We start from the raw sequence: 22,069 nt of genomic DNA, 5'->3' as shown, positions 1-22,069 counted from the left end.
GCGGGAGAGGGAGAGAGAGAGGATCTCCAGCAGACTCTGCACTGAGCATGGAGCCCAACGCAGGGCTTGATCCCAGGACTCTGGGATCATGACCTGAGCCAAAGGCAGACGCTTAACCGACTGAGCCACCCAGGCGCCCCAATAAATTGTTTTTGAACGAATGAATGGATAGCAAATTTTGTTTATTGCCTGAGCCAACAGTCCTTCCCATCCCTTATTCACTTACTGGAGGAACTAGAAAAGCTGAAGCCTGCCTTTCCCAGCCATCCTTGCAGCCAACAATGGTCGGGTGACATAGTCTGGACAATGAGGACTAACAGAAATCTGTTGGGTAGCTTCTGGGAAGACTTTCTCCTGTCTTGATAAAAGAGATGGTGCTACCATTTTCCCTTGGTATGAAAAAAAATAACCCCTAGGCTGCTTGGTATGAGAAAAAATAACCCCTATTTGAGCCATTCTAATTTGGACTTTTTTTTTTTTTAAGATTTTATTTATTCAGGGGCGCCTGGGTGGCTCAGTTGGTTAAGCGTCTGCCTTTGGCTCAGGTCATGATCCCAGGGTCCTGGGATCGAGCCCTGCGTTGGGCTCACCCGAGCAGGGTGAGGGGCAGAGGGAGAAGCAGGCTCTCCACCGAGCAAGGAGCCCGACACGGGGCTTGATCCCGGGACTCCGGGATCATCACCTGAACTGAACGCAGACGCTTCACCGACTGAGCCACCCAGGTGTCCCCTAATCTGGACTTTCTATTACTTAAGACATTTATAACTAATACATTCATCTATTGTTTGATAGGGCTTAAAGAGACCCATGTCAGGTGGGAAGCCACTTACCTGAAAATTGACTTAGTGACAAAGGATCCAAAGAAGCCAGTGAATTAGGCTTCAGTCTAATAGAACTAGTTTGCGAAGACGCTGGTCAGAGTCTTCTCCTAAGGTCTCTAAAATTCCAAATAGAACTCTACCATCCCTTGTGATATCATCTACGCATATGACCCTCCCCCCACCTCTCTCCGACAGCTAAACATAGAGGCATCTTTTTCTGTCTATGTACAAACATCTGTGTTTCCTTTTAAGCTTGAAGAATTCTCAGATATTTTATTTGCCACATGGTATCTACTATACTTTACAATAGTGTACACATGGGACTTTAAATAATGATAAAACTGGCATTTCATATTAGTGGAGAAAAGAGAGCTGGTTTAATATGATCAGCTATTCATTTGGGTGCACTGAAGGAAAGGCCCTACACACAAAAATAAATTCTAGATGGATCAAGGACTAAACAAAAATAAAATCATATACATATTGGAATAAAATATGGGTGAATGTTTTTATAATCTTGGTGTGGAAAAAGCTACTTTAAGCATGTTATAAAACCCCAAACCATATTTGAAAGTACTGATGATAAATTTATTGCGTAAAAAATGTAAAGCTTTCATAAAACAAAATATTGTAAAGAAATATAAATGACGAATGACAAATTAGGTAATACATTTCATAGCATATATGACAAATAGGTTAATATTCTCAACATACAAAGAACTCTTACAAATTAATGTTTTTAAAGATTTATTTATTTTAGAGAGAGACAGAGACAGAGAGAGTGAGCGTGCAGGTGAGTGGGGGGAGGGGCAGAGAGAGAGAATCTCAAGCAGACTCCCTGCCGAGTGCAGAGCTCGACCTAGGGCTCAATCCCACGACCCCTGAGACCATGACCTGAGCGGAAACCAAGAGATGGATGTTCAACCGACTGAGCCACCCAGGCGCCCCATCATACAAGTTAATTTTTAAGAAAAGATGATCCCCTCCATAGAAGAACCAGCATAAATGATGTATTAGAGTTCTATCAGAAAAACAATGGATAAATTGTGATATATACCAAATAACATAATAGTATACAGCAATTAAAATGAGCAACTAAAGGGGAGCCTGGGTGGCTCAGTCGGTGAAGCGTCTGCCTTCGGCTCACATCGTGATCCCGGGGTCCTGGGATTGAGCCCCCACATCGGGCTCCCTGCTCAGCGGGGAGCCTGCTTCTCCCTCTCCCACTCCCCCTACTTGTGTTCCCTCTCTCGCTGTCTCTCTGTCTGTCAAATAAATAAAATCTTTAAAAAGAAACGAGCCACTAGGAAACATATGCAAGAGAGCTGGTTTCCAGTTTGGAGCTGTTACGGATGGTGCTCCCCTGTCTCATGGCCCACATGGCAATTCTACTCCTAGGTCATTACCCAAGAGAATTATTGTAGGGCATCCACATGCCCAACTTTGGTAGATAATGCCAGACTGTTTTCCAGAATGATTATACCACAGCAGAAGAGAGTTCCACCAGCTCCACATCCATTTGTCAATTGTACATATGCTACAAATATCTTCTCCCGCTCTGTGAATGAACAGAAGATCTGAATCTAAATGTAGTCAAATTTATCAATCTTTTCCTTCATGGTTAGTGGTTTTGGGGATGCTGTTTAAGAAACCTGTCCATGACCCTCCTAGAAGTTTTATTGTTTGTTGTTCAGAGAGCTTTAATTACCTTAAAACTGATTTTATTTTTGTATAGTGTGAGGAAGGGGTCAAATTTCTTTTTTTAAAAAAATAGCTTTCTCTTTTTTTTAAGTTTATTTATTTACTTATTTTTAGTAATCACTACCTCCAAGGTGGGGCTCGAACTCATGACTCCGGGATCAAAGAGTCACATGCTCTACTGACTGAGCCAGCTAGGTGCCCCAAATTTCAATTTTTCATATGGATTTCTGATTGACCCTGTACCACTGTTCTGGAGAGCTTTTTTGTCATGAATCAAGTGTCCATATATAATGTGGGTCTACTTCTGGATTCTAGTCTATTGATCTGTACTTGTGTCAATACCACGTTGTCTTAATTACTGTGACTTTATTTTTTTTTAAGATTTTATTTATTTATTTGACAGAGAGTGAGAGAGAGAAAGCACAAGCGGGGGAAGCAGCAGAGGGAGAGGGAGAAGCAGGCTCCCCACTGAGCAGGGAGCCCAATGCGGGACTCGATCCCAGGACCCTGGGATCATGACCTGAGCCGAAGGCAGACACTTAACTGACTGAGCCACACAGGCGCCCCAATGACTATAGCTTTAAAATAAATGTTGCTGGGGCACTTGGCTGGCTCAGTCAGGAAAACATGTGATTCTTGATCTCAGAGTTGTGAGTTTGAGCCCCATTTGGTTATAGAGATTACTTAAAAATAAATAAAAAATCTTAAAAAATAAAATAAATGTTGCTTTCTGATATTGGGAATATTTTGGCTATTCTTGGCCTTTTACATTTCCACATGCTTGATTCCACAATGAGAAAATGCAGGAAGTTAGACTGAGATTGGTTGAATCTGTAGATCTGTCTGTGAAGAACGGAAATCTTTGTAACATTGAGTCTTCTAATCCCAATTATTTAGGTCTTTTAAGATATCCCTCAATAAAATTTTATAAATAGTCTCAGTCTTGGTTTGCAATATGGATGAAATTGTATCCACAAAGTTTCTAGAAGCACTGTCAGTCATCACCCTGTGATGAGATAGTCGAGGAAGAAGGTTAGAAATTGTTACATTTTATAAACAATAAAGTTAAGTCTAAATCTGTATCTTGTCATCATAAAGCTTGATTTCTATATAGTCTGTACACTAAACTTTTCTTTTTTAAAAAAATATTTTATTTATGTGAGAGAGAGAGCACGAGCAGGGGAGAGGCAGAGGGAGAGGGAGAAGCAGGTTCCCTGATGAGCTGGGAGCCCGACGCGGGGCTCGATCCCAGGACCCCGGATCACGACTAAGCCGAAGGCAGACGCCCAACCGACTGAGCCACCCAGGCGCCCCTAAACTTCTCTATAACATTGAAAAATAGACTTGTTTTAGTATGTATCTTCCAAAGATTGTTGACTTGTAACCTTGAGATTATGTTTGATAAAATGCTTGTGAGAGAAAATTGTATTTGTTCACTTAGAGACTATATTTGTCATAGGAGAGTGAATTTGCTTCCTGATCTTCTGAAAATTAACTTGCTATGATCTCAGTGATTTTGTAAATAACTCACTTCCCGCGGAGCAGGGAGCCTGATGCAGGACTCCATCCCAGGACCCTGGGATCATGACTTGAGTTGAAGGCAGATGCTTAACGACTGAGCCACCCAGGTGCCCCTGTTCCGGTCTTTCTTTAATTTTGCTTTGCATTAACAGACTCTGATCTGAAGATTCAAATTTGTTTGATTATTATTGTTATTTTATCCCAAAGTTTTTCCTATTGTTTTATTTGACCACATCCAATCTGATCTTTCAGGAACTTTGAATTTTTATTGTGGTAAGAACACTTAACAGAGCTCACCCTGTGGAATTTTGAAGCGCACAATACAGTATTGTTAACCACAGCACAATATTGTACAGCACAGCTCTAGGACTTATTCATCTTGCAACTCCCCTTTCTCTTTCAGTCTCTCTCTATATAAAGTCTTCTCCTGGATCAAGGCTCCATTTCTAATTTTTAAAATTTTATTTTACCTCTCGTAAATGATATCACTTTCTACTCTGGGCTCAATTTAATCTGGTTTTCTAAGTCACTAATTTGGTTTTCTAAAGTCTCCATCCTGCTATTCAGTGCCTCTGTTTGTTTTTAATATGAGTGTTCACATTTTTATTTCCAGTGTAAAAATACAGATCCCGAAGGCATTTGTTTGTATGTGCCAAGATTTTATTTAACTAGTTATTGAGGAAACCAGCAGGAAGACAAAAGGCCTGGGTCCAAGAGCATTTGAGAAATAGAGATGTATATAGTCAATAGGAAAAGAATGCCAAAACAAGGTCATTAAGTTAGACATAAGAATGACTAAACTTTTACAGGAAATAAAACCATATCACCTTTGGGGTTAACGTTTCTACCAGGCTATTAAGAAAAACAATTTATTGATTTTTGTAAATTAACCTCTGACCTTACAATCTTACAGAATTATGACCCTTTGTACCTTCATCGTTGTGGTTTGTGCTACATTCCCCCAAAAGGTCGGATCAGCGTCAAGCAGGATTATTAGAAAATGCTCTAGCTTGTGGAAAAAAAGCATTTATTTTCTTACTTCTTCTGAGATTGTAATACATTTTTCTCTTATACTAGGAACTCCTGTTTTTAAATTGCTCTGGATTGCCAACTTTGGATGCTTCCTCCAACTGCTCTATGGTTTATCCTTGCCTCTAGCCCCCTTTGCCATCTAGGAAATGTTTGTGGAGTCATAGTGAGGGGGCAAGCAGGTGTAAGAAGCAGGTGGAGGCGCGTCCTGCACTAGAGGTCTTTTCGCTCTGCTTTCGCCAGCTCAGTGTTCTTCTGACTCCTTGAAACTCCAACTATGTAATTGGGACTCTAGTTTCCCGTCACGGTATAGAATTTCCCCTGCTTCATTTTTGCTGTGTTTCAGCAGGAAATTAGCTGAGGGAGGGAGTAAAATGAGTGTATCACTAGAATTATACAGGTGAAGCTCCTATCCCAGATAGCCATGGATTTTCCTTGTTTCTCTGTGGGAATATTAAAAATACGCTCTTTAGAAATCTATTATGATTATTACCTTTCTTGGTCACCACAAATTTCAAGGGGACATTGTCATTTTACTTCTGTGATCCTAACCTATTATTTTCCTTGTTGATTAGAATTAAGACCAAATGGCTTTATTTGTACATCCTTCTGAGATTAAATTGAACTCTTTAAAGCCATTCGCTCCTTTAAAACTCTGATGAAATCTCTGGACACTGTTGTCAGAAAAACGCACATATGCATTCATACATAATGTTGTATATAATGTCAGGGAATTGAGGGGGGCGGTTCTTGAATACCACCTGTGAGTCTCAGTTTAAAAACACTAGTTTTTGAGGGAAGAGTATGACCAACTAAGATAATTGTATCTATCTATACCTATATCTATAAGGAGGCAAAAATAGACTTTATGTACTGGTTCTTACATTATCTACATTTTGCAGATTGTTAAGATGACTTGCCTTAACGTGTTTTGCTCCATGCTTCACCAGGATAAGAAACAAATGAGAGTTTTATTTTAAATGTATAAAGCCTAATCTGAAATGCTTACATCATGAATATCTTCTGCCAACTTTAAACACACTGTTTTTCTACAAAAGAGGAAGTGGTGGCTGTGTGAGAGACCTAATTTGTCAGGAGGAGAATGCTTTCCAGATGAGTTTTCTCCTTTCCTCATTACATGGGAAGGAAAAGCCAATCTGGGAGCAGTTGCAGCAAATGGTGAAGAGTTCAACTGAATGCAACGCTCCCAGGAAGCGCAGGATTAATGACAGTGTCTGCTAGGACCAGGTTATTTCCTGCCCCACACAGAGAAGTCAGGGCGCCACGGGCATCGTGGGGCAGGAAATAACCTGGAGGCTGGGCTCGGAGGCAGAAGACAAGTCTGAGGGGTGCTGCACCCTCAGGACAGCTGCTGTGCCGCACAGCCCAGAACCTCCAGCCTCAGGGCAATCTGGCGTGCCCAGCTCTGGGGGTAAATTCGAAGGTAGCGAGTCAGTAGTGGCGGGTCTAGAGAGTTCACCACAGGTGTGAAGGAGTCTTGATTTCCCTGAAAAACCTGAAAGAAGAAAGATAGCATTGATTAGTTGTCTGACAGGAAGAACATTACAATGTTTGTCCCCCTTCCCCCGCTCCATTGGCCTCCTACTGTGTCAGCCGCAAACCCATACCTCCGGCCCCAACATGGCCCTCCGCCTCACTAGCATCTATCGCAGGGCCCACTGCAATGCACAGACGTTTTTCCACTCCCCACTGAGTAGTCCATGCTTCCAGGAGTCCCGGACTGAACCAGGGGGGTGGGGGTGGGTGGGTGACTGGATGACTCTGCATCCTATGCATCGGCCTGGGAAAGTGACATCTAGAATTAAGAGCACCTGGCTAGCCTGCTGTGGAGGCCTTTGCTCCAGCTATGCCTTATATTTGGAATGTTCTCACCCACTTGCCAAAATCTTAGTGAAATTGAATGTTTTGTGCGAGGTTACGCCACACGTCTGCCTGCTGAGCCGTGTGGAGGGGGGAGTCAGACTTTTGCCCAGGAAAGTGCACAACAAGCCCTCACTAAATGGTATCTACGGTCCAACCAACGTGACTTGCTTTCAGACGTTGGTTTCACACCTCTTGGTACTAACTGGAGGATAATAACAAAAGCAACACAATGTCAGTCAGCTCCATGAGGGTCAGAGACCTTGGTCACATAGAATATATAGTATAATGTATATACATGGCAAATACACTATAAACATTTGTTAAAGTTTGTGTGTTTGATGAAACTCTTGAGAAACATTAAAGTCCCTGTTCTGGGATTTTTCGACAAATGTTTACGGTATATTTGGAGGCTTGTACGGCTTCTGTTAGACTTATTCCTTGCTTTGTCCCCTCAAGTTTTAATTTTAAAATGTTATCAACCTCAAGAAATTGAAAGAATAATGCAATGAACACTTAAATCCTTCACCTAGATTCAGTAATTGTTAACATATTATCTCTCTATTTCTCTACACACATGCTTACACACACACACACACACACACACACACACATTTTCTGAACTACTTGAAAGGAAGTTGTAAACCTCATGTCATTTTGCTCCTTACTACTTCAGCATGTCAAACCTAAAAATAGGGTATTTATAACCACAGAATAACATTTTCATATCCCCCAATGTAATATTGATATAATATAGCCTAGTATTCTAAAATTTCCAGTTATCAGTATGATACCCTTTATACAATTTTTCCAATCCAGAATCTAATAAAAACCACACATCACATTTACTTATCATATCTCTTTAAATCACCTTTAATCTAGAACAGACTCCTAGTATCTGCACTTTTTTTGTCCTTCATGACATGGACATTTTTAAAAGTGTAGGACTATTGTGTTGTAGAACCCACATTCTAAATTTGTCTGTTTTCTCATTATTAGATTTTGGTTAAATATTTTTTTAACATTGATTGATTGATTGATTTTAGAGACAGAGAGAGCGAGCGAGCACACCCAAGCGGGAGGAGCAGAGGGAATCTCACACGGGACTGCATCTCACAACCCTGAGATCAAGTCCTCAGCCTATACCAAGAGTCTGACGCTTAACCAACTGCGCCACCCAGGTGCCCCTTGGTTAAATATTTTTAGTGAGAAAACCCAGTGCATGATGTGTCCTTCCCATTACATCATATCAGGGGACACATGATGCTAGTTTGTCCCATAAATTGATGATGCAAAGTGTGATCACACGGTAAAGGTGGTGCCCACCAGATCACTCTGTTATAAAGGTGATCATTTCCCTTCCCTAACAATCTGCGGGATGATACTTTGAGACCGTGTAAATATTCCCCATCAAGCTTTCATCCAATGGTTTCAGCATTCATTAAAGTTCCCTACAAGTATTAAATAGTATATTGATGAATGCAAATTGATTTCCTAATTTTGTCATTTCTTCTACATTTCTTAGCTGGAATTCTTCTATGGAGAAAAGCTCCTCCTCCCCCTTTATATTTTAAACTATGATTCTGGACTCCTGGATTCTTTCTTTATCGTATGTATTATAATCCATTACCATCATTATTCTTTTTGATGCTCAAATTGTCTCAAATTTGGCCAGCAGGAACCCCTTCAATCCAGCTCTTGTGTCCTTTTTATAAGACCCCATTAGTGTTTGTGCATTCTGGCACACCAAGATGTTCCAAGATTACCTGGCAGTTTCTTTGCTCCAGCTTTGGAATCAGTAATTTTTCTAAGGATCCCAGCTTCGGGGCGCCTGGGTGGCTCAGTTGGTTAAGCGACTGCCTTCGGCTCAGGTCATGATCCTGGAGTCCTGGGATCGAGTCCCGCATCGGGCTCCCTGCTCGACAGGGAGTCTGTTTCTCCCTCTGACCCTCCTCTCTCTCTCTCTCTCTCTCAAATAAATAAATAAAATCTTAAATAAATAAATAAATAAATAAATAAATAAGGATCCCAGCTTCCTTTTACTGGGAAGTGGTATCTAGAGACAAAGAATGCTCTGGGTTCAAGGAAGCTCTGCTCCAGGCCGAGGCTCCTGTTCCATGTGTCTTCTCAGGTTGGACATTTTTATCTCATGGCAGAGGCACAAGAGACTGAGTCAAACACACACATTTAAAGTTTCTGTTCGGACTCACATTCCATTGGTCAAAATGAGTACTATTGCCAAGCCCAAAGTCAATGGAGTTTTCAAGGAAGGAGGCAGTGAAAAATCAAGAACAATAACACATTTTACCTCGTTTGCTGTTTTCTGTTCATTTAGAAATTCTTTATAATTTCTTGTTCCAGAAATAACAGATGATTTTATGTAGGCAGGGATAAGAAAGTTGGGTGGAGTATTAGGTTTATTAGTCCAGGAGCACCCTCTACTGTTGATAAAGTGAAGTGCAATTTCTTTAATAGATGGGACAGAAAGGGGCTCGCGTCTTGTGATGTTTTTGCTTTTATAGGACACTTGATTTCCACCAGTTGATTTCTGTTCTTGTTCATCACCAAGCCTCCAACAGATATATCGCCCTTCACCAGAAACAGTGTCACCTCCAGTCCTACATACTTTCAATCCCTTTCCTTTTGGTTCCAGAAGCCAATGCTCTGATCCACAGGTCTTGAATATTAGTATTTCTTCACTCAGGGTGGGAATTTCTCTTTCCAGAAGTGATTTTGTTTTCTACCACTGACCTTTTCTCTTTTTTTTTGCACAGTCTCTCCTAGACTCTCCAGAGTGAGCTCTGGAGCTAGCTCAGCTGGCTCTGCATGTTTATTTTCTACTTACTTGTAAATAGAAACTTATAGTATTCTTTGTATTCTAGCTATTCTGTAGGTGAGTTATGGGTGGTTTTATGCAATTAAAAATATATATTCATAGCACTGGTGAAGAAAGATTTATTTCTTCCTTTCCAATTTAGATGCCTTTTATTTCTTTCTCTTGACTAATTTCTCTGGTTATAACTTCCAGTAACATGTTGAATAGAAGTGGCAAAAGTGCTAGTCCTTGTTTGTTTTGTGAAAATTAATAAAAGGAAACCTCCTTTAGAATGGAGTCAGGAGGCCAGCAGGGTGAGCTCTCACACCTTACCACTTATCCTCAATTGAAAATCCAACAAAAGGATACCATTTTCTTTACTACTTTACTACCAGAGCAGAAGGGAGGAAGGTTCACCCCTCCTCCACACTCATCCCCGCAACAGCCCAGCCAATAAGAGACAGTCACAACTCAGCCAATGAGAAACCACTACACTTCCAACTTCCAGTTTATTCCAATGGACTTTTTGTTTATAACAGCTCCTCCCAACTCCCCCCTTTCCTGTATTAAAAGGGTGTGCCTCTCTTTTGTTCTGTAGACTTGCCTATGGTTCGGCCCTAGCTTGCTTGTTCCAGATTGGAATTCTCTGCTATTCCAAAAAAATCCATTTTTGCAGGTAAAATAACTGGCAGTTTTCTTTTTAAAGTGAACATTTTGCCATTTCTCCACTGTATTTTCCCTTTCATTCTGGGATTCCGGTTATGTAATTTCCTTTTATATGTCTTGTCTTCTGTGCTCCATCCTAGGTAATTTCTTCAGCTATATCTTCCTATTGACTAAATTCTCTTTGGCTGTGTCTAATCTGCTATTAAGTCTTTCTTTTTTTTTTTTTTAAGATTTTATTTATTTGACAGAGAGAGACACAGAGAGGGAACACAAGCAGGGGGAGTGGGAGAGAGATAAGCAGGCTTCCCACCGAGCAGGGAGCCTGATGCGGGGCTCGATCCCAGGATCCCGGGATCATGACCTGAGCCGAAGGCAGACGCTTAACGACTGAGCCACCCAGGCGCCCCTAAGTCTTTCTTTGATTTTCAAGCTTCAACAACTATGTTTTTCATTTCTTTTTTTTTTTCAAAGATTTTATTTATTTATTTGACAGAGAGCGCGAGCGAGTGAGAGAGCACAAGCAGGGGGAGCAGTAGGTAGAGGGAGAGGAGAAACAGGCTCTCTGCTGAGCAAGGAGCCCGATGCAGGACTCTATCCCAGGACCGCAGGACCATGACCCAAGCCGAAGGCAGATGCTTAACCAACTGAGCCACCCAGGCACCCCTATGCTTTTCATTTCTAAAAGTACTTTTGTTTTCCGAAAACCGCCTAATAATTTTGGATAATTTGTCATTTATTTTTATGTTTTCATGGTTCATCAATATCTGATGTTTTTCGATACTAACTCTGTATTGATTGTTCTTGCTCACTTGTTTTTTTAAATTTAATTTCATTAATTTTTTTAAAGTAGGCTCCACACCCGGGACGCCTGGGTGGCTCAGTCGGTGGAGCGTCTGCCTTCGGCTCAGGTCATGATCCTGGGGTCCTGGGATTGAGTCCCCGTGTCAGGCTCTCTGCTCAGTGGGGAGTCTGCTTCTCCCTCTCCCACTCCCCCTGCTTGTGCTTTCTCTCTCTCAAATAAATAAATAAAATCTTAAAAAAAGTAGGCTCCACACCCAATCTGGGGGCTTGAACTCATGACTCTGAGATCAAGAGTCATATGCTCTACCGACTGAGCCAGCCAGGAGCCCCTCTGCTCACTTGTAGTCAAGTTGGTTGGTTGTCTTGCATGTTTGCTAATATTTATGATCTTATCATTTAAGGATGTGGGAATCTTGGAGACCTATACTGGGAGTGCTTTCTTCTGAGTGGACTTCCAGATGCCAGGAGGTGCTACTAACCTGCAGCTACTTTAGCTCCCTTCTGGGGTTCATTACCTAATGCGTTCAGTTTTCCTTGCATTTTGCTCAAAGCTTAGTCTCCTAATAACACTAATATAAGCATTTTCCTTTAGGAAAGCTCATCCATTGTACATTTTCTCATATTTTACCTCTGTTTGCTATGATTTCAGCTCATTATTTTCAAATAAAAGCTCATGGGGTTTTATTTGGGGACTGGAGAGTCCCCTTTCCTTGTTTCCGAGTGTAACAATGCATTAAGAAGTATGCACCTCAGGATGGCCCGCGCTATGGAACCAGTGGCAAAGAAGATCTTTAAAGGAGTTTTAGTAGTTGAACCCTTGGGCGTTTTTGGAGCATATTTTTTGTTTAATAAGATGAATGCAAGCCAAGATTTCAGGCAAACAATGAGCAAGAAATTTCCCTTCATCTTGGAAGTTTATTACAAATCCATTGAACAGTCTGGAATGTACGGAGTCAGAGAGCACGATCAAGAAAATCTTTAAAAAAAAAAAGAAAAATGGCTGAATAGCAAAAATTAGGACCAGTCATCACGTTCAGCCTCCCATCTAAGCTGTTTGAGACCTTTGTGGGGGAGAAGAAAGATGAGCACACCACAATGCAGACTCCTCGCCCCACAGAACAAAACAGGAACTTCTGGTCTGCCATGGCTCACAGTCATTTCCCATCCACTATGCACATCCCCTGCTTTTGTTTGTTGCTTTCCTTTGGCATTTATTATTAAAGACTACTGCTTAACAAATAAAAGACTAGGAGAAGGAAGGAAAAAAAAAAGGTATGTACTATAGAGTGCCTGGGTGGCTCAGTTAGTGAAGTGTCTGCCTTCGGCTTAGGTCATGATCCCCGGGTCCTGGGATCGTTGGGCTCCCTGCTCAGTGGGGAGTCTGCTTCTCCCTCCCTCTGCTCTTGTGCTCTTGCCTGCTCTCTCTCCCTCTCAAATAAATAAATAAAATCTTTAAAAAAAAAGAAGTATGTACTATAAGTGAGATAGCCTTCTTATCGTGATAATATATACATAACATATAATTTACCATTTTGACCAGTTTTAAGTGTACAATTCAGTGGCATTAAATAGATTCACAATGTTGTACAAGCATCACCACCATCCATCTCCAGAATTCTTCATCTTGCAAAACTGAAACTCTATGCATTAGACAGTAACTCTCCATTATCCTCTCCCCAAGTCTTCGGTAACCTCTGTTCTACTTTCAGTCTCCATGAACTTGCCTATTCCAGGTACCTCATTATAATTGTTAATTCTGTGTGCCAACTTGCCTAGGTCAGGAGGTACCCGGATATTTGGTCAAACACTATTCTGGGTGTGTCTGTGAGGATGTTTTTGGGTAAGATTAACATTCAAATGGTAGAGTGAATAAAGCAGATTTTCTTCCAAACCTTTGAAAGCCTGAAGAGAATAAAAAGGCTGACCTTCCTCTGAATAAGAACTCTTCCTGCCTGACTGCCTTGGAACTGGGACATTGGCTTTTCCAGCTTTGGGGCTCAAACTGAATTACTGGCCCTTCCTAAGTCTTGAGCCTGCTGGCCTTCGGCCTGGAATTTACACCATCAGCTACCTTGGTTCTCAGGCTTTTGGACTCGGACCGGAACTAGACCATTGGTACTCCTGGGTCTCCAGCTTGCTGGTTCACCCTGCAGATCTTGGGACTTGTCAGTCTTCATAATCATAAGCCAGTTCCTTACAATAATCTCTTTATACACACACATACATAGGTGTGCATGCACACACACATTCTATTGGATCTGTTTCTCTGGAGAAGCCTCACTAATACACTCATATAAATGGTCCTTTTATGTCTGGCCTATTTCTGCACACCACATTTCCCATGCCCCACCATGGGGTGTGGCCTATTTCATTTAACATAATGCATTCAAGGTTCATCCATATGGTAGCATGTATCAGAGATATACCCTTTAAAAAATGGGAATATCCTCTAGCATACATATTATCTATACTCTGGTCCACTGAACTGCCAGAAGCAGAAGTCTAATCCAGCATTGGAGGATCAGGGAATTCTTCCTGGAGGAGAAGATGTTTATCTGAGACTTAAAGAATGAGCCAAGTAAAGGGCAGTGCTAAGTACCTAGGAAAGAATTGTTCTAGGTAGAATAAACAGTATGTAAACAGGTAGAATGTAAAAGCCTGGTATGAGAAATAACATGCTGTTTTTAGGGACCTGAGAGTTTCTTAGTATGGGGGGGGGGAGCTTAGAGAGCAAAGGAGATGGGTAAGGGCCACACCATGATTAATTCTTGATGAAAAAGAAAAGAGACCATAGAGATGAACTATTCATTCTCTCATTACTCATGGGATAGCAAGACTTTTGTCATGTCCTCTAATTAGCATAATTTGTTGACTTATCCAGCAAACCCACATCAAGAAGGAAGATTGTCTGGGTCCCATATGTTAAAGATCAACGAGGCTTGGGACTCTAAGTTGCTGATGAGGATACAGACATCTTTAAACATCTGGCAAGTAACTCTCATTCTTCTTCAGCCCTCTGATTCTTGCCATCATCCTGGATGACATCAACATCCATGAGGATAATCAACTTTTGGCTCTACTCTGCTCTTTCCTGGGATTGTACGTCCTTGCTTGGAGTCACTGTGTCCTCCCAAAATGTCTTTCATGGTGTCCTATTACTATAGAGACTCAATAAAATTTATCTTGAAAGTTTGATCTTACATCAACCTTGTTATGTTTCTAAATGTCAAGCCCTAGGAGAGCTCTTGTGCCTTTCGCATGAGACCAGCATACCTTTACTTTGCCATTGTGAAGAAAAAGAGTCCAGTTGTGGCCATCTTGACTACTGCTGATGAGGAACTCCTTCACATACATGCTGGTAAGGAGCGATTTTACCCCCTGCGTGGTTATTCCTGTGACTCTCATTATCTTCTGGAAGTCCACTTGCAGCCACTCTTTTGGATTATTTGCCTGGGGAAGTCAGTTAGACTAGTATCCTGTTGCTTACTATTTGCTCCCAGAAATCCCCACATCCTTTCTTCACCATGTCATAGCACGTATCACTCTGCATCTTAATGGTCTCTTTGTCAGTCTCCCTTATTAGACTCTAAGCAACTTCATTGCCGAAATTTTTCATGATTCGTCCCTGTATCCGTCTGCCATTCAATAGGTGCTCAGTAAATGTTGGCTAAATGAATATAGAGCCGTATATAGATGGACTAGAGTATTACAAGTTCGGCAAAGTGTTATACGAGCTGTTTTGCTTAAAGTAAGCCCCTTGGAGGAGCAGAGACCATTGACTGCATTCATCACCAAAAGCTATTCAGTGATTGAAAATCACAAATTCACTGGTTCTGGAAAAACAACTGTGCCCAATGAACTGTACATGGCTGTGGCACTTTCCTTTGAGGCACCGAGAAACTACTTCAGCTACTGCAAGTCCTTCACAGACATCTGCCCAGGATTGCATATAGAGATTCTGCTTCTAGGAGGTTCAATTAGGGATCATTTCCCCCCACAAATGCTGTGTGAGATCACATGGCACATCCACTAGACATCTACGGGGATTTTTCCCCCCAGAGCCAACCACCCTTGACACTTTTTTGGGAACAGTCAGGTGACAGAAATGCCTCTAAAGAAACAGTCAAGGACCTTCCCTATTCTTTCCCAACCTGTACTCCCTCCTCTGCATCAGTTAAATGGCAAATTTGTTGCCTCTTACCTGAGGTCTCCAGGCGTTAGTCCTCCCCTGGAGGTGTAATCGGGCTTGTGAAGGAGACCAAGTGGCAAACATACTGTTTAAGTAGGATGAGGCAGTAATCTGGGCATCCGATATTGCTTTATTCTCCATCCCCAGTGGCATGCTGCAACCTCAGAGAAATGAAAGGGATGTAATCGTCAGGAGAAGACGCACCCACAGGGCAACTGTCATCCTGACGTCATTTCTCAGGCATTGACTTCGGCACCGATTCTGTTACTGTTAACCTGACCTGCCCCTCATTTTTGGGTCAGCCCTTCTCAGTTCTGTTTGACTTTGATTTGCCTTGTTAATAGTACCTTGGGAGGTGCTGCCCCTAGGGAATCCCATGTTTCGAATGACCAAGTCCTGGGTTTGCTCAGGACTGGGCTGGTTTTAGCATTAATAGTTTTGTGCCCTGGGAAATCCCCCTACTCTTCAGAACACTAGGACAGTTAGTCATCCTCCCCAGGGTTGGGAGAGGGAAGGACACATGATGACTTGGCACTTACTGTTTAAATCACAGCCCATCAGCTCCATGCGAAGAGTGCTGCGGATGCTGTAATGTGTTGGGTGCAAACGGATGTACCGAGCAATAATTGGAGGGTTAAAAATATTGTGTTTTATCCCAGATGAATCCACATTGCCAAAGAAGACCTGTAGGGAGGAATTAGCACAGGTACATGGCAAGTGGAGACAGTAAAAAGCAATTCCTCCCAATCATATCTGCCTCCTAATCTTGCTTTGTGTGTTTCTCAACAGCATTCAACACACACAAATAAAACCATTCCAGCTAGACAGATGTGAGAATGGAATACATGAAGGAGAGAAACACCTGGAAGAAGAATGGAACAAGGGAGATTAAGTCTGGGCAGGTGAAGTGGTCTTCTATTTTGGGGTCCTGTAAAAGGCTCATCAAAGTTGAGGAAGCCATTTAGGGCCTTGCTAATCCTGCAGTATCAGCATTTAGAAATACTGTATCTTGGGCTCTATTCCGGATCTACTGAATCAGAATTCGAAGTTTGAGAAGCACCAGATTAGGCCAGAGTCAGCTGTGAAAGTCTGCCTCACTTACTGGCCTCAGAATAATCTTCCAAGAATGTGGGCTGTGTGTGTGTGTGTGCATGAACTGTGAGGCTTTAATTAATAATTCCTTGTGTATGAATTCGAGACACATGTTAACATCCATCATGTGGGGTTTAAGACCTTGACAAGTCTAGGTTCCAGAGGAAAGTGCACAGCATATTTAAAGGAAAAGGAACACAGTTTGAGAAATATGATAGTAATGCCTATTCAAAAGGCCTAGATTTAAACCATGGCACATAGTATAAGGAAAGTTGAAAAAAATTTTTTTTAAAGATTTTTATTTATTTGAGAGAGACAGACAAAGTGAGAGAAGGAACATAAGCTAGGGGAGTGGGAGAGGGAGAAGCAGGCTTCCCACCAAGCAGGGAGCCCGATGCGGGGCTTGGTCCCAGAACCCTGGGATCATGACCTGAGCCGAAGGCAGATGCTTAACGACTGAGCCACCCAGGCGCCCCGGAAAGTTGAAAGTTATCTTTTACAAAACACCTGGGATTTGTATCTGCTTGAATACACTAAAATAGGAATCAGTGTAAGTCTGTTATATAATCACACAGCAGAGTAATAGTATTATGGGGAATTTTCTAAGAAATTGTTTTGCCGGGGTGCCTGGGTGGCTCAGTCAGTTAAGCGACTGCCTTCAGCTCAGGTCATGATCATAGGGTCTCGGGATCGAGTCCCACAGCGGGCTCCCTGCTCAGCGGGGAGCCTGCTTCTTCCTCTCACTCTGCCTCCCCCCACTCATTCTCTCTCTTTCATATAATAAACAAAAAATCTTTGAAACAAGAATATAGAGGGGTGCCTGGGTGGCTCAGTTGGTTAAGTGTCTGCCTTTGGCTCAGGTCATGATCTGGAGTCCCAGGATCGAGCCCCGTGTTGGGCTCCAATGTCAGTGGGGAGTCTGCTTCTCCCTCTCCCTCTGCTCCTCCCCCCACTCGTGTTCTCTCTCTCACTTGCTCACACTCACTTTCTCAAATAAATAAATAAAATCTCTAAAAAAAAGAATATAGGAGCGCCTGGGTGGCTCAGTTGGTTAAGCATCTGCCTTCTGTTCAGGTCATGATCTCAAGGTCCTGGGAATGAGCCCCGTGTTGGGCTCCCTGCACAGTGGGGAGTCTGCTTCTCCCTCTCCCTCTGATACTCCTCCCTGCTTGTGCTCTCCCTCTGTCTCAAATAAATAAAGAAAATCTTTAAAAAAAAGAATATAGATGCAGAAATCCTCAAATAATTTTAGCAAACTGAATCCAGCAGCACATTATAAATATTACATTTCATGTCCAAATAGGAATTCTCCCAGGAATACAAAGATGCTTCAACATAAGAAAATTATTTAACACTAAATTAATAAAACAAAGTTGAAAAAACCCACATGATCCTCTCAATTGATGCAGAAAAAGCATTGAGCAAAACCCAATTTTTCCTGACAAAAAACAACAGCAAACTAGGAATAGAACAGGAATTACCAAACATAATAAAGGGCATTTATGAAATACCCATAGCTAATGTCATACTCAATGGTGGAAGACTGAAAGCTTTTCCCCTAACATCAGGAACAAGACAAGAATTCTTGCTTTCGCTGCTTCTATTCAGGATTGTAATGGAAATCCTAGCCAGAGCAATGACACAAGAAAAAGAAATAAAAGGCTTCTAAATTGGAAATGAAGAAGGAAAACTATCTCTATTCTCAGATGACATAATCTTACGTATAAAAAATCCTAAACAATACACAAAACACATAGAGTTAATAAGTGAATTCAACAAAGTAGCAGGATATGAGATCAACACACAAAAATCAGTTGTGTTTCTATATAGTAGCAATGAAAAAATCTAAAATGAAATTGACAATTCTATTTTTTTAAAGATTTTATTAATTTATTTGAAAGAGAGCATCAGCAGGGGGGAGGGGCAGAGGGAGAAGCAGATCCCTGATGAGCAGGGAGCCCGATGGGGGACTCAACTCTAGGACCCTGAGATCATGACCTGAGCCAAAGGCAGACACTTAACTGACTGAGCCACCCAGACACCCCCAACAATTCTATTTAAAATATCATCAAATGGATGGGGCACCTGGGTGGCTCAGTCGTTAAGCGTCTGCCTTTGGCTTAGGTCATGATCCCAGGGTCCTGGGATCGAGCCCCGCATCGGGCTCCCTGCTCTGTGGGAAGCCTGCTTCTCCCTCTCCCACTCCCTCTGCTTGTGTTCCCTCTCTCCCTGTGTCTCTGTCTGTCAAATAAATAAATAAAATCTTTAAAAAATATATCATCAAATGGAATTAAATGCATAGGAATAAATTTAGCCAAAGAGGTGCAAGACTTGTGCACTGAAAATTACAAATTATTGCTGAAAGAAATTAAAGAGGACCTAAATAAATGGAAAGTCATCCTGTTTCAGTAAATTGAACATTTAATATTGTTAAGATGGCCATAGTCCCCAAGGCAATATAGAGATTCAATACAACCCCTATCAAAATCTCAGTGACTTGTTTTGCAGAAATGTTAAAGCCAATCCTAAATGCATATGGAACTGCAAGGGACACAGACAGCCAAAACAATCTGGAAAAAGAAGAACAAAGTTGGAGGACCCACACTTCCCAATTTCCAAGCAATCCCGAAAACGGCATAATGGTGGCATAACGGTAGACATGTAGGTCAATGTTTTGGAATTTAGAGTGAGAAATAAATTCACAGATTTATGAATAGCTGATATTGAACAAGGGTGGTCAGGCCATTCAATGTAGGAATGAGCAATCTCTTCAAGGAATGGTGCTGGGAAAACTGAATATCCACAGACAAAAGAAAGAATGTGGAGTCCAGTCTGAAACCGTGTCTGCAAATGAACTCCAAAACTGGATCACAAACCTAAATGTAAGCAAGGAAACTATGAAACCCTTGGAATAAACCATAGATGTAAATCCTGGTGGATTTGATTATGCAATGGTTCCTTAAATATGGCAGCAAAAGCACAGCTACAAGAAAGGGAGGAGGAGAAGAGGAAGAAGGAGGAATGGAGGAGGAGGAGAGAAACAAAACTGTACCCCATCCAAACCAAAAACATTTGTGCATCAAAGGACTCTCCCTAGAGACTCTGTTACGCAACAGTTCCTTAAAAATGGTAGCAAAAGCATAGCCACAAAAGAAGGAGGACCTGTGTGGAAAGTGAAAGGCCAACCTCCCCCTCCCCAGGATGGGAGAAGCATTTGCAAATCATGTATGTGATAAGGGCGTATTTTTCAGAATGCATCAAGAATGCTTAGACCTCAACAACAAAGAGGTGAACAACCCGGTTAAACAATGGGCAAAGGACTTGAGCAGACAAGGCGAACAAGGCAGTTAAACAACGGGCAAAGGACTTGAGCAGCCATTCCTCCGACGCTCATGTACAAATGGCCAAGAGGCACATGAAAAGCTGCTCAACATCGTTAGCCGTTAGGGACGTGCAGATCAAAAGCACCAGCAGGGGCGCCTGGGTGGCTCAGTCGGTTGAACGTTTGGACTCTGGACCTCGGCTCAGGTCATGCATGATCTGAGGGTTGTGAGATCCAGCCCCACGTCAGGCTCCACGGTGGGCTCTGCACCGGGCATGGAGCCTGCTTAAGATTCTCTCTCTGTCTCTCTCTCTCTCCCCCCTCCCTCTGCTCCTCCCCCCGTCTCCCTCTCTAAGGAAAAGTCACCATGAGATAGCACTTCACACCCAGTAGGATGGCTCTTCCAGGCACAAGAGAAACAAAACAAGTGGAAAATGACAAGTTTGGGCGAGGGTGTGGCAGAACTGGGACCCTCGCACAGTGCTGCTGGGATTGGAAAGTGGTACCGCTGCCGTGGGAATCCGTTGGGCAGCTCCTCAGGAAGTTACACATAGAATGACCATAGGAAGGACCCCGCAATCCCACTCCTAGCTCTATACCCGAAGGCGTGGGGAACAGGCGCTCCGACAGAAGCCTGCACTCCGGGAACGTCCCCCGCAGCGCTCTTCCTTCCCATCTGCCCCAAGGTGGAAAGCACCGCAAGGCCCGTCCACTGACGGACGGGATGCACGACACGTGGTCTATCCACGGCCGTGGGATATTATTCGGCCGTCGAAAGACACGAAGTGCTGATTCAGGCTACCACGTGGAGGAACCCTCATGGAAACGTGGGTGCTGAGTGAAAGCAGCGCGACCCCAAAAGCCACCTATTGGTCTTACGATCCCATCTCTAGGTGAGTCTCCCGAAGAGGCAAACCTCTGTGGGCCGGAAGCAGATGAGTGGTGGCCTGGGGGCTACGGGGGGCGGGGGGGTGGGGTGGGGAGGGACGGAGGTGCCGTGGGGGGAGTGACTGCCTGACAGGTGCAGGGGTCTCTTCTTGGGGTGGTGCGCACGTTTTGGAACTAGAGAGTCGTGTTGGTCGCCCGACACCTCGAGTGTCTGCTCGGTACCACCGGACCCGCCACGTCTGTTTTGTTTTGTTTTTTTTCTGTACAACGTCCCCGTGGGGCGGAAAAGTGAGCATTCCCTCCAAGAGAGGTTGCAGGGGGGCAGGGTGAGCAGGCTCCTGCCGGCGCCGTTTCTTGGCGGGCCCAGGCTCCCAGCAGGGGCCGATGGGAAAGCAGTGACCTCACCGGATCTACGTGTTACGAAGCGTGTCCCCGGACCAATGAAAGGGGTCGGTCCGTGGTCGCTAGGAGACGGCGGCTCAGGGGCCCGACGACCGGCTGGTTGGAGAAGTTGGGCCAGCTGGCGCACCGCACCGCACCGCAGAGCTAGGCCCGTCGGAGAAAGCGCGCACCGCACCGCAGCGCAGCGCAGAGCTAGGCCCGTCGGAGAAAGCGCGCACCGCACCGCAGCGCAGCGCAGAGCTAGGCCCGTCGGAGAAAGCGCAGTCAAGGCCCAGCATGCCGGGGATAAGGAGCCGTCGAGGGTCGTCCAGGGGCCAGAGGCGGGCCCGCTCCCGCACTGCCCGAGCCGAGCTGTCGTTCTCCGTGAGCCACGTGGAGCGCCGCCTGAGGGAGGGCCACTACGCCCGGCGCCTGGGCTCGTCCGCACCGGTCTTCCTAGCGGCCGTCATCCAGTACCTGACGGCCACGGTCCTGGAGCTGGCAGGCAACGAGGCCCGGAACAGCGGCGGCAGGCGCATCACCCCGGAGCTCGTGGACATGGCCGTCCACAACAACGCGCTGCTCAGCGGCTTCTTGGGGGCTACGACCATCTCCCAGGTGGCCCCGGCCTGGGACTAGCTGCCCAACGTGAGCCGGGTTCGCGGGCCTCGGCCGGCCAGTCAGGTCTGCTCACCGCTGGGGCGGCCCCGGCCTGGCAGGTGCCTTGGGCGAAGTCCTTGACGGTCCAGAAAAGTGGGGCAAGGAACCCCTTTTGGTCAAAGCAATAAAAGCGAACGAAAGAAAGAACCCCGTGTGTGTGCTTCAGTCGCTTTGTGTGGGACGTGGTTGGGGGACGTCCGTCTCCCGGGAGGGACGGGGCGGGGGTCGCGGGTGCTGGCGGCGTCTGGCTGCCGTGCGGGGAGGGGTCCGGCTCGGGGAGGACCGAGAAGAGCCGTTTCTCT

The 22,069-nt window shown here is 43.9% G+C and overlaps 2 protein-coding genes across 5 annotated transcripts in view; one reads left to right on the top strand and one right to left on the bottom strand.

Moving 5' to 3' along the window:
- Positions 1-4,689: 4,689 nt before the first annotated feature.
- F8 (coagulation factor VIII) overlaps positions 4,690-22,069 on the bottom strand; it is a 126,682-nt gene continuing 109,302 nt past the window's right edge. For 3 of the 4 annotated variants that reach the window (XM_032398724.1, XM_032398722.1, XM_032398721.1), the window contains 4 exons: positions 15,964-16,108; positions 15,437-15,585; positions 14,509-14,685; positions 4,690-6,588 (listed from right to left, as the gene is read on the bottom strand). In XM_032398724.1, coding sequence (XP_032254615.1) covers positions 6,433-6,588; positions 14,509-14,685; positions 15,437-15,585; positions 15,964-16,108 — 627 coding nt within the window. In that variant the 3' untranslated portion in view covers positions 4,690-6,432. The remainder of the gene's footprint in view (positions 6,589-14,508; positions 14,686-15,436; positions 15,586-15,963; positions 16,109-22,069) is intronic. The other variant, XM_032398723.1, reaches the window with a different exon arrangement.
- LOC116628419 (histone H2A-Bbd type 2/3) lies at positions 20,876-21,883 on the top strand. The gene has a single exon (XM_032398743.1). It carries the CDS (start codon positions 21,405-21,407, stop codon positions 21,744-21,746), a length of 342 nt encoding a protein of 113 aa, XP_032254634.1. The 5' UTR covers positions 20,876-21,404; the 3' UTR covers positions 21,747-21,883.

This window comes from Phoca vitulina, unplaced genomic scaffold (assembly GCF_004348235.1).
Source record: "Phoca vitulina isolate PV1807 unplaced genomic scaffold, GSC_HSeal_1.0 scaffold119, whole genome shotgun sequence".
In the NCBI taxonomy this organism is placed as follows: domain Eukaryota; kingdom Metazoa; phylum Chordata; class Mammalia; order Carnivora; family Phocidae; genus Phoca; species Phoca vitulina.
This window is presented reverse-complemented; position numbering and strand designations above follow the sequence as displayed.

Excerpts from the sequence above, each read along its gene's own strand:
- LOC116628419 (XM_032398743.1), top strand. The coding sequence starts at position 21,405 with ATGCCGGGGATAAGGAGCCGTCGAGGGTCGTCCAGGGGCCAGAGGCGG.